The following is a 12,066-nucleotide window of genomic DNA, read 5'->3' as shown; positions in this document are numbered from 1 at the left end:
GGAACACCGTCTCTCCTTTATGCATTTTTTACTGCTAGCACAAATAATACAGAGAGATTACATTATGTATTAAACACTAATAAAAAAATACCTGTCTACTACAGTGTCAGCTTGTAGAATCTCTCCACTAACAATGTGGGGGTAAAATTCAGCAGGAAACTCCAACAAGAGCCTGTCTATGAGACAAAGACGCCCAAGCAATGCTTGCCAGTTGTTCGATTCAGTCTGGGTTCCAAGAATACAATTTAAGATGTAATCTACACCACCAATACCAATGGAGCCTGAAACAAAGTTCACAAAAAAGTTAGAACAGATAGCTTCATATAACAGTATTCTCTTTGTACTTCAGTATAAAAATGCAGCTGAACTCTGCTGAAAGGAAAAGTCACTATAAACTCACTTTAACATAGCAACTTTGCAGATTTGCATTTGGAAGACAAAAAATGAATGTATACTGCAGAGGTCACCGAGCTCTCTCTTACCTCGTGTTCCATTTCTACCCACATAACATTATATCTAACTGGCTGCGTGTAGCCATGTTGGCTCATTTTTATATTTAGTCCATCGTTTTTAATAACAAATATTAATCTTTGTTTTTTGTTAGATCAAAGGTTTATTCTACCCTTTTTATATTTTTACTTTATTTTGTTTTTAAGTCTGCTCCCCTTTTTGGATCCCTTTGCTTTCAACTGTTTTGTTTTTCGAATAATTACATGGCCTATGCGCAAACTCATGAAGCACAGAGGCGTACGTCAACCACATTTGATTGGCTACAGATCTGATGTTCCCTCATTGTTTTCCCACATCTTGAACAGCACTACAAATCCCACAAACGCACACAATGCTTCCTGGACACTTCATTCACGCAAGTATTAAAGGCATTCCCATGATGGTTCCCAGGTCAAGTCTATTCCAGTGGTTCTCCATCCAGTCCTGAGAACACATATACACAATCTCCCTAATTCTAGATAGTGCGCCACAAGTTAGGTGCCAATCAGCTGCTATTTTAACTTTAGAAACTCAAATGGAAGCTAGATGCCTAATGACACTTGAGCACTATTCTACAAGTGAGCACCTAACTGCAAAGGGGGCATGCAAATAGGCGGGGCAGGTCAAACACCTGGAGGTCAAACTTAATACTGTAAGCGGCGCCCCAAATGCCAACACCTACGTTTTACATGGTGTAAATGCTGGCACCTCCATGTCTATAAAAGAATCTAGGCAACTAGATGCTATTAAAGAATACTACTATCTTACTGCACAGATTTTGGACACCTAATTTTTAGCACCTTTTATAGAATTGCCCCCAATACATATGAGATAGATATGCACAATGGAGGCAGCAGCAGACAGGCTGTGTTTCCAAGGCCTGGGTTAAGAACTATCTGTATCTTCAACATTTATGTAATATAACGTACAATGCATATTTTACTTTCATTGCTACACCAATATATTTTATGCTACTTGTGACATTTCTAATGGTATTTACTCATCTTAAATTTTCTCCTGCTTCTATGCTATAAAAATTGGTTGAGAGACTACAGCTTGATTAATAAATAAGCAAAGAGAAGCACTGGTAATTTCCTGAAGTGAGTTACTTGATCAAATCCCTACTATTTTGTTAAGATGGTACTGAAGTAAGCATGATAATAGGAATGAGGCATTTAGGTACACTTTTAGGTCAGCATTTAAAATTTTTGGTAGTGTACTTAATTTCATATAGCGTAGCTTCTGTAAGATTTTCCCCATTGTCATCTTATATCTTAATTTACCTGCTGATAGAAATACAGAAACATGACGGCAGATAAGGGCCAAAGACCCATCCAGTCTGCCCTTCCTCAGTAACCACTAACTCTTCCTTTCCTAAGGGAGCCCATGTGCCTGTCCCATGCTTTCTTAAATTCTGACACAGTCTACGTCTCCACGACCTTCATCACCCTTTCCGTGAAAGAGTATTTTTTTTACATTCCTCTTGAGCCTATTTCCCCTTAACTTCATCCTATGCTCTCTCACTCCAGAGTTTTCCCTCATTTGAAAAAAGGCTCAACTCCTGTACATAATTTCAAAGCATTATATTTCCATATTTTAATTACTGCAATATTATATAGTCATTGGTTTGCCAAAGTCTACCTTGAAAACTTTACAGATTTTTTGTAAAATGTTGAAGCACATCATTTTTAAGATTGCAAGAGTTGAACATAATGCATCTTGTTTAATTCAACTTCACTTGGCTTCCAATGGTACTTGGCTTAAATTAAAATTTTAGGGGGGGGGGGGGCAGGAAGTTAACGCAAATTACTGTTGAGTTTTATTACTTTGCCATAATTTTGGTTATTTTAGCACACAGTTCCATTCTATGCAATGAAACCCTGTGCTAAAATAATCTAACTTAACAGTAGCCCACGTTGATTACTTCCCCCTTAAATTTTGATGCTTAAGGTGTTATACAGAATACAGTCATCTTTACTATAATTATTGCAACTGTATCATTCAGAATGTACCATTCAAAATTGGAACAAAGTCTGACGGATCTCTCTAAATGAGGTACAGTTGCAGCATACACCTCAATGGATCTCTTCAGAACCAAAGTATTTGAATTCTTTTCCTGTTGAGGTTAGAGACCTTTATAATTTTAGTCAGTGCCGTAAAAAGATAAAATCTTTAGACATGTATTTGATGATATTTGATTCTTATTTTAATGATGTCATCACTTATGGGTTGTGTTGTATATGTTTTGATTTCTGAAAAATTACAAATAACTTGTTACCAGATTTAAGAATTTCTCTTCCAACTGCCAGCTCTCCAGCTTGTCCCTTGCACACCTCCAACAGTGTTGAAACAGAAAGTTGACTTGTGCGACTATGGTATGAAAAGAATAAAAGCAAACTGTTGCTGAGAAAAAGTGATTTAACAAGACAACACTTAAAATGCTAGATAAGCATAAAATTTATGGTTGGAGGTTTGTGCTAAACAAGGGCCTGCCTATCAAAATGAGTCCAAATACCACCAAGACCATTGGTTTTCTAAAGTAGTCACGTCACTTCTTTTAAGGATGCAGAGGCCAACTAACCCATCCATGAGACCATTCACCCAGGTCAACAAATACAAAAGGAGCAAGACATGTGAAAATGTATTTTCAAAGCACATAGACTTACAAAGTTATGTGTAGGGGCATTTTCGATATGACGTCTAAATTTGACTTTGGACGTTTTGCTGAAAATGTCCAAAAATCAAGTAGTGAAAATGACCGTTTTCAAACCAGAAAAAGTCTTTTCTTTTTTCTTTGCCATTTCCTAGATGTTGTTGTGCTTATATGTCTATCTCTTTGAACAATAAAAAAAAAAAAAAACAACCTCACACAAGTGTAAAACAAACAAAATCAAGCCATTGGGATGTAGAAGGAGCCAGCTTTCCTTGTAGATTGGACACACAGGCATCCCAGCAGAGCAGTGGGGCACTGCACTGGACTTCACATAAAAGGTCCTAGGTACACATCTCACCATTACCCCCTTATATTGTATAGTGAGCCCTTCAAAACCCATGGAAAACCTACTATACCCAACTATACACCACTACAATAGCCCTTATGACTGCAGGTGTTACCTATATGTGGGTACAATAGGTTTTGGGGGGGGGCTGACACTTTCCACCACAAGTGGAGCATAACAGAGTGGATTATGGGCCTGGGTCACCTTGTCTACAGTACACTGCACTGACAACTAGGCTATTCCAAAAACCTGCCTGCTGCTCTAATAGGACTGGTTATAACATCTGAAGCCGTTTATTTATATCTTTGTGGGGTGGGAGGGGGTCAGTGATCACTGAAGGAGTAAGGGGTGTCATTCCTTTATTCCTGTAGTGGTCATCTGGTCATTTAGGACACTTTTTTACAGCTTAGTCATTAATAAAACAGGTCTAGACCAAAACGTCCAACTTATAGCCCTGGATGTTTTTCTTTTATTACATTATGGCAGTGTTAGGAACGCACAGATCCCGCCCTTAAAATGCCCCTGACACACACCACGCTCTTCTGACGGACTTCATAGAAAAACATCTAAAAATTGGTTTTGAAAATATCAATTTGGACTTTTTGTGAGAAAAATGTCCAAATGCACATTTATGTCACTTTTTGGACGCTTTTCTCGTTTGAAAACGAGCCCAATAGTAACCTATGGAACTTTGTAAGTCTAAGTGCCTTGAAAATGTGTCCCATAGGCATTTAAAGGGCAATTCTGTAACTACGCACCTGCATTTACGCACCACTTGTGCACATAAACATAACGAATACCAGCACTTTTGCGGGTAAGTGCACACTTGTGTGTACGTGGTAGCAAAGCAAGTAAGCGCTATTCTGTAAGGGCATAACATGTAAATGCAAGGGTGGTGCTGCCACTTACAGGAAACAGTAAGTTACGTATGCCCTTGCTGCATTTAGGCGCCCACAGTTATACTGGGTCTATGACAGGCACATTAAGTGTAAAGTACTATGCTAGTATTCTAACAGAATCTGGGTGCTTTGATGCTGTTATAGAATTCGCCCATGGTAATGGGGAGCCTATAAGAAGGTGCCCACTTTTAGAACTATCCCCCTTAATGGGGCATTTCAGGCTTGAAGTGTTTTGAGGGAAACAGCAGGGGCTGGGCTCTCACTGATGGGTGCTCCAATGAGAAGCAAAATAATATCAAGTTCTGCATTTCTAAAACGCATCAAGACCAATGGGTCGATAGGCTGCTCCATTGAAGGATGGAGCAAAGTTACTACGGCTGTTGACTCTGAAGGGGCAGTCATGGTGGGAGAACATAGCACATTATTTTGTAAAGCATTTAGAGTTTTCTAGCTTCTGTTACTTCAGTTATACTGTTAAATTGCTTGTTCGGGGCTAACTGGTCATTTTCAGTGGAACTTAACTGGTTAGTGCTGTTGAAAATGTACAGTTAGCGCCTCTCTCAAAACCAGCTATTTTGGGGGCATTTCACGGGTGGAGTCAGCACTTGGCCAGTTAAGTGCCGACATTCAGCAAAGCCCGGATGTGGCCCGGCAGTGAATTTTCAGGCATAATGCCAGCCGCAGTCAACAAGTCTTTCTTGGTCCGTGACTCCTAATGTGGAACCTTGCATGATGTAGCTATAATTCAGATTCCTCTTTCCCACATGCATCACTTTGCACTTGCACACGTGTCTAGTGGTAGGTTCAAGCTTATATGCAAATCAACGTGTGGTCCCTGATTTGCATATAGGCTGGAATCTACCACTAGACACATAACGGGATGAACGATTATCAGCTAAGTTTTCTATGAAACATGTTTTCATCCTAAGTACTTTGTTGTACATGGACTGTTTGATAGAGTATATGGACTAATCGACAGTGAAGTTCCTCACCAAAAAAATTTGGGGGAGGGGGGTTAAATTTTGGGGAGGTTTAAATTCATGAAAAAATAAATACATATATAAAAAAAATCTTCTTTTTTTGTCGATGATTACTTTTTGCACTGTATGCATTAAATCAATAACATTTTGCCACAGTTTGATGAGACATTTTCCCCATATTATTGGAGTCACGGTTCACTGTGTGTAGTTTTGATTTTGATCAGCGTTGAAGTACAGTGAACTTGATCTGTGTGGACCTTTTACTGTTGTATTAAAATATCTGTCACAAAAAGAAATAAACTCATCTTTGCAAAAATGCCAATTACATTAAGAAAATTACCCACCATTACCATTATGCTATTATCTTCCGGAGTAAATTTGTGTTTCCTAACACTGAGGTGTGACTTATACAGATCATCTCATGCCCATGTTAACCTTGTATAGAGGATGATCTGCACACTTGTATGAAAAGTCTTAAGTACTTTGACACAAAATTTTAGAAACCATATTGATCCCCGAAAAACGAGATTTAAATGGGTTGCGATATCTTTTTCTCAGACCAATACAAGGATCATTAAATAACAATCATGAGATATATGGCCACAAAGGTCACACATTCATCCAGTGGAGTGCATCACAACTTCCCAAGCATAAAGGTGTATACCACAAATGAATTACCACAACCCCCTTGCTCACATGTAACGAGTCACTGCATCAAAACACAAGTAGGTTATCTGTCCCCTTCACAGTAATAAAACTAATTAAGAGCAATCACTTCTGAAATGAGCGCACAAAAAACATACCTGTTTGCATCTGCACATTTCACTAGTATTGTTTCCACCACTGGCTTCAGAAGTCGCTGAAGTTTTGACCGATCAGCTAAATTATGGCAAGGAGTATATGCCAGCATAGCTCTTAACGTTTTCTGTATGGCAGAAAATATGCAAAAAGCGTCAACTTAAAAAAACAAAACACAATTAAAATACATCAACCATCAATTCCAAGACCCCGCAGACTGCCCTCACCCACAAAGACAGTAATTGTCTGAATTCCATACAAATGGCCTAATATTTGGAGATACTTGGTCTCATGTTATTCAAAAGGATATTCATGCTGCTGAAATGTAATTGGGTATGAATAGTTTTCCTCATAGTAACATGAGTAATAATGTTTCCAGATTTAAGTCTAACACTGAAACAGATCACACAGCTTCACGCTATACTGCACAGCTTAGGTTCACAGGCCTTTAAATCCAACACTTCACTAGTTACAGCTTTTATACAATGATCTGGGAATAAATACAATCCATTTAATTTCATGTTCTGTGTGATAAGTGGCCACATCCACCTTTTTCAACAAGTAATGTGAAGTCCCAGCTGCAATTTGGCTCTGAAAATAGTAATATAAATGTATACAGCAGGCCTTGATAAATTTTCTTGGGATTTAGGAGCCAGCACAGAAACTTCTCTCAAACCCCTCCCCTCCTGTTGCCATTGTTTCCATTGAAGTGAGGAGCATGGATGGAGGAATCTCTTCTCGAGGTCTACACCAGCACCTTTAGTGATTTACTAAAGCTGTTTACCTATTTCCTTGGCCAAGAAAAATAAGGAAGCTTAGTTAAATCAGGTCTTTAATTCAACCTAGAACACAACTGGCACAAAATACAGCAGCAGCTCCCCATCCCACCCAGTCCTGTCATCACCCAGTCTCGCTCACTCTCTCTCTCTCCTCCCCCGACCCTGTTGTCAGCCCGTCTCTCTTTTAGCCCATTCCTACTCACTAGTCTCCCTCCTCCCTTAAATTGGCTACACTCCACCCCAGTTAGCCCTCACCACCGAGTAAGCCAGTCAGCATGCCTTCAACCTGTAGCCCCACCAAGCCAAACAACCGCTCTCCATCCTTCCCAGCCTGTACTTTCAAAGCCAGTCAGCTGCCGCGATACATGGAGGATAAAGTCCTGCTCTGGTGGCAACCTCAGAAACAACCCTTAAACAGGCACAATATGCCAAGTGCCAGAGACAAATTTCAAGTCACCATGGTGACCTGACACCAGCGTGGAGAAGTATTTTGTGTTTGTATTTGAAATACTATCCTGCTTTGGCAATTATATTTCTACTTTAAATACTTATCACCAAGTATTTAGTATTTTCAGAAAGCGTTAACAAAATACTTTGGTCAAAATACTTTGCAACTAGCCTACTCCTCCACTTGTTTTATGCGGTCCTCCAAAGTAGGACCAGTATAAAAAAAGGCTCAGTATCTGGTAAGCCACTCTATAGTAATTAATTTGTAACTGGGTAGATGTAAGGCAGAGAAACACCCCATCCAGGCAGCTGTAGTCTGCAGCAGGCAGCAATACAGTACAGGGTAAAGAGGGTGGACTCATCACCCATGATTCTTCACTGTGTCCATGATGCGCTGCTTGCAAGGGAAGGCAGATTGAAGTAGGACTGCCCACATGACCCTCCCATGATTCTCCCAGTCCTCTTCCTGCACTCAATCCATAGGAGAGTGAGAACAGATATATTCTGAGTGTGATGAGCTCATTGCAGCCCAAAAATCCCTAGTTATATAAGGTCTGTGGTGCTTTCTAAGATAGCAGAAGGGCAACAAGGCAATGCAATACCAGTGATTATAGATGGAAAATTATTTTCATTATTTAAGCAAATTCACAAGTGACACTGTTATTATCAAAGAATGTCAGACTCTTGAACTACGACTTCTAAAATGTTTAAAAAGAAAAACAGACATTATAAAGTAATACAATTTATCAAAAACTTGGATTTTCTGTTTAGTGTTGATCATCAAAACAGTATTTTGTATTTTAAATACTTTTTCTAACTTACCCCCCTGTTTATTAAGCCACGTGGCAATGCTGACATACGGCAGCTGCTAGTGCGATTTAGTAAACAGGGGAGTTAATATTTAATACTTGTATTTTTAAGTATGTCATCAAAAAAGTATTAATACTTGTATTTTAAATACTTTGGAGGAACAGTATTTAAACTTCTAGTTTAAATACCTTAAAAAAAGTATTTTACCCAACCATGTCTGGCACTTGAGATTTGTCAAGTCATAATTTCTTCCACAAACCTGACAGCCAATTGTATATTTTGCAGTATCAAATTTATCTGTACCACTGTTTTGCTGCATACCAATCTGGCAGCAGCCCGGCAGTAGTGCCTGCCCTCAATACATGCCACTTCTGGCAAATCAGATTTTAAAAAATTTTTTGCACCGGGGTAGCACGGGAGCCCTTACCGCCTCCTAAATAGGTGGCAGTAAGGGTTCCCCTGGGAAATGGCTGCACAGCAAGTGTTTCACTTACCACATGGCCATTTTCATCCCCTGCCTGGAATTTCTGGGTGGTGGTAAAAGGGGGGGCCCTCAGCGTGCAGCAAACTTGGTAGAAGGGGCGTTCCAACTATTCTTGCACACACTTTATAGAATAGTTGCATTTATGAGCCCAACTGCCACATTTAAGCGTGACTGTGTACACCAGCCACAGACATGGCATAAGTGGTCATATCTGAAGTCTGGAGCTTAACTGAAGATTTATGCCAATATTCTATAACAGTTTGGCGTGCACCTCTGCCGTTACAGAATACTAGCTTAGCACCCAGTTTTTTGGTGCCTTTTGGCAATCTATATACAATTTACTCCTATATGCCCTACTTTTCCTTTTACAAGCCCTATGTTGGAAATATGGAAAAAAAAAACACTATCTACTGTTAACTGACAAACTGCTGTACAGCCAACCGAGATACAAAATATTTTATGAATTGATGAGATTACTTACTAAAGCAGCGACATAGACTTTGTAGACTGGGTCAGCGCAAACCATGGATAGCACACTGCAGCAAGATTCCACAACAATGTCTCCTGAGATATTGGTCTGAGATGACCCACTAGCAGCAGGCAGTGCTCCAGCACTGGTGGTGGTGCCGCCACCACTGCTTCCAGACCCTCCAGTGCTTTCACCATTGGCCAAGAGCAGGGCACCACTAACATCATGGGAAAGACGCCTAAGTGCCATCTCTCGTATATTCCAGTTGCGAGAAAACAAACAGCTTACTAACTCCATGCCAAATACCTTTTTAAAAAGAAGTGGAAAAACATAATAAAACCAAGAGTTGTCATCACAGGGCAACACCTAGGAAAAAATAAAGGAATGTAGACCTGACTTCTACATTTCACATTCCACCCACATCTCTCCTGGAGAAACACATAGCCAGTTGGGGTCTAGGGGTCATCACAAAATATGCATGAAACAGATCAGTATACAATGGCTAAAGGGGTAAGGATAAAAGGTAATGGGATTTGATACTGCCTTTCTGTGGTACATCCAAAGTGGTTTATATTTTTATTTACGGCATTTGATATACTGCAAAAGAGCCAATGAAGACGATCATGCAGTGTACAACAAAATATTAAAAAAAAAAAAAAGAAACTGCAGACAGGAAAAGAGAGAAATGACAGAGCACAACTACTAGGAAGAAGTACTAAAGGCTAGATGAAATAGGTGAGTTTTAAAGAGAGACTTAAAAGTCTTCAAGGAAGTTTCAGACCTGAGTGAGGAAGAGAATTTCATAACTGAGGGTCGAGATAGCTAAAAGCAGTTTCACAGGAGATGGTTAAATGGAAAGCATGTGGAGAACAGAGAAAGGTTGGAGGAGGAGGAGGAAGAATGGAGGGAACAAGTAGGAGAATAAGGGATAAGAAAGTTGTGAAGACAGGTTGGGTACAGTGTGGGTCAGAAGGCGAGCAACCTTCAAAGACAAGACTAAGAATTCTGAACTTAATGCAATCATGGAAGCCTGGGTTTGGATTGAAGGACCACAGTGACAAGGTCGAAGCAACCATGCAGAAACTTTACGGCAGTTGACTGAATGAGCTGGAACCTCTTTAGAGCAGAGAGGGAGACCAAGATACAGGGAATCATAGTAATCCAAGTGAGAAATGACAAGTGCAAGAAGGATATGTAAACAGAGAGAGAGAGGAAGGGGCGGCCATCATAGATGCCATGATTACAAAAAAAAACAACCCCAGACCAAACAACTGAGCTAACGAGTAGTTTGAATGCAAGCTTACAATCAATGGTGACACCTAGAATCTTGACTGAAGAGAAGAGTTTTTTAGGGTGGGACAGATTGAAGTAATCAGGAAGCCGAATGGCTTCACACTTAAAGGCATTAGAAAAAAGACAGTGGTCGTGGAGACACTGAGAGACATAGGAGAGGCAGGTGTTGAGAGAGAGACAGAGTAGAGGTTGTTCGGGACACAAGAGAATTTAAATATTGTCTGCACAACAAAACGGTGTACAGTTTTACTCTTGCACGATAGTGAGAAGTGGAGCAAGAAAAATGTTGAAAAGTATAGGAACGAGGACAGAACCTTGTGGAAAACCTGATAGCAACAAGGAAGATAGAGGAATGGAGGTTATTGTGGGCAAGCTGGAAGGAATGGGAAGAGAGGTATTTTCTGTGTCCCTTCAGGGCTCATAATCACAGTTTTTGTACCTGGGGCCATTAAGGGTTAAGTGACTTGCCCAGAGTCACAAGGAGCTGCAGTGGGAATAGAACCCGGCTCCCCTGGTTCGCAGCCCACTGCACTAACCACTAGGCTACTCCTTCACTAAACAAAAGAAATCTACCTCATGCACATTCATTGTAGTAATCTTCAAAAGTCAAAGCTAAGTGTGGCTCCAGGAGAGGGGTTGAGAAGCCCCATCATAAACTGTGTTGTTTAGGATGTGCTCCGTGAATTGAAGTGTTCCATCCATTTTCCAGGAAAGTCTCAAGCAGAATGGTTTCACAAACAATTCAGATAAAAGCAATTTTTTAATCCAGTAGTAGGAGTTAACCAGGTTTGATTTTAACAAAATGAAACCTGATTAACTCCTACTACTGGGTTAAAAAATTGCTTTTATCTGAATTTAGAAGTAAATCTTCAAGTGACTCTAAACACATCGAAGCTTACATAACTGTGTAACAGCTTTCAACATATTTCTGGATATCTGGAAATACAGCTTTAGATGTTACTCTGTGATCTCTTTAAATTTAAATATACGAGGAAGTACTATTGTGTAAGACAGTAAAGGAATGGCTACCTGTGAAGTATAGATAACACTAGACAAACATTCAGCAAAAAAATTGAAGCAAACCTACTGGTACAGAGCTGAATGAGGCTTAACTAACCCAAAATGTTAGAAGTCTGTGGTATTGGTTTGAAAACTTTTTCATTCTGTTTATAGTGGAGAAAAAGACCTCAGTAGTCACAGCGTGGCGATAGAACAGTAAATGCACTTAATGCCCGCATTTCATTGACTCCGTTATTATCACTGGTCATAAAAAACTCCACTTGTGTGTACAAATGTGGGCTGAGAATAAAATGAACTAAAGCACGTCAAAGATGGTCAGAATTGTGATGCTAACAATTGCTTAAACAAATAATGTTACTTACCTTGTGCAATTTTGCCCAACGGGGCTCTCCGTTTCACTCTGCAATATAGCTTCCTCAGGGGGCCAAGTAACCCATGGCAAATCACAATGCCTTGCAGCGCCATAGAAATGCTAAATAGTAGTAGTAGTAGTAGTGTCCTCTACTCATGTGACACTTTCACTACCGGTGTCACATGAGTAAAGGACGCCATTGCTTAAGGCATCGTGATTTGCCATGGGTTACTTGGCCCCCTTAAGA

The 12,066-nt window shown here is 39.9% G+C and overlaps 1 protein-coding gene across 5 annotated transcripts in view; it reads right to left on the bottom strand.

Annotated features, from left to right (window-relative positions):
* The window catches only part of MAP3K1 (mitogen-activated protein kinase kinase kinase 1), a 274,135-nt gene that overhangs the window by 49,216 nt on the left and 212,853 nt on the right, over window positions 1-12,066 (bottom strand). For all 5 annotated transcript variants that reach the window (XM_030193149.1, XM_030193151.1, XM_030193150.1 and 2 more), the window contains 4 exons: window positions 9,167-9,460; window positions 6,171-6,292; window positions 2,768-2,859; window positions 92-281 (listed from right to left, as the gene is read on the bottom strand). In XM_030193149.1, coding sequence (XP_030049009.1) covers window positions 92-281; window positions 2,768-2,859; window positions 6,171-6,292; window positions 9,167-9,460 — 698 coding nt within the window. The remainder of the gene's footprint in view (window positions 1-91; window positions 282-2,767; window positions 2,860-6,170; window positions 6,293-9,166; window positions 9,461-12,066) is intronic.

Source organism: Microcaecilia unicolor, chromosome 2, assembly GCF_901765095.1.
Source record: "Microcaecilia unicolor chromosome 2, aMicUni1.1, whole genome shotgun sequence".
NCBI lineage: Eukaryota > Metazoa > Chordata > Amphibia > Gymnophiona > Siphonopidae > Microcaecilia > Microcaecilia unicolor.
Note: the sequence above shows the minus strand (reverse complement) of the source record. Positions and strands in the feature narration are given on the sequence as shown.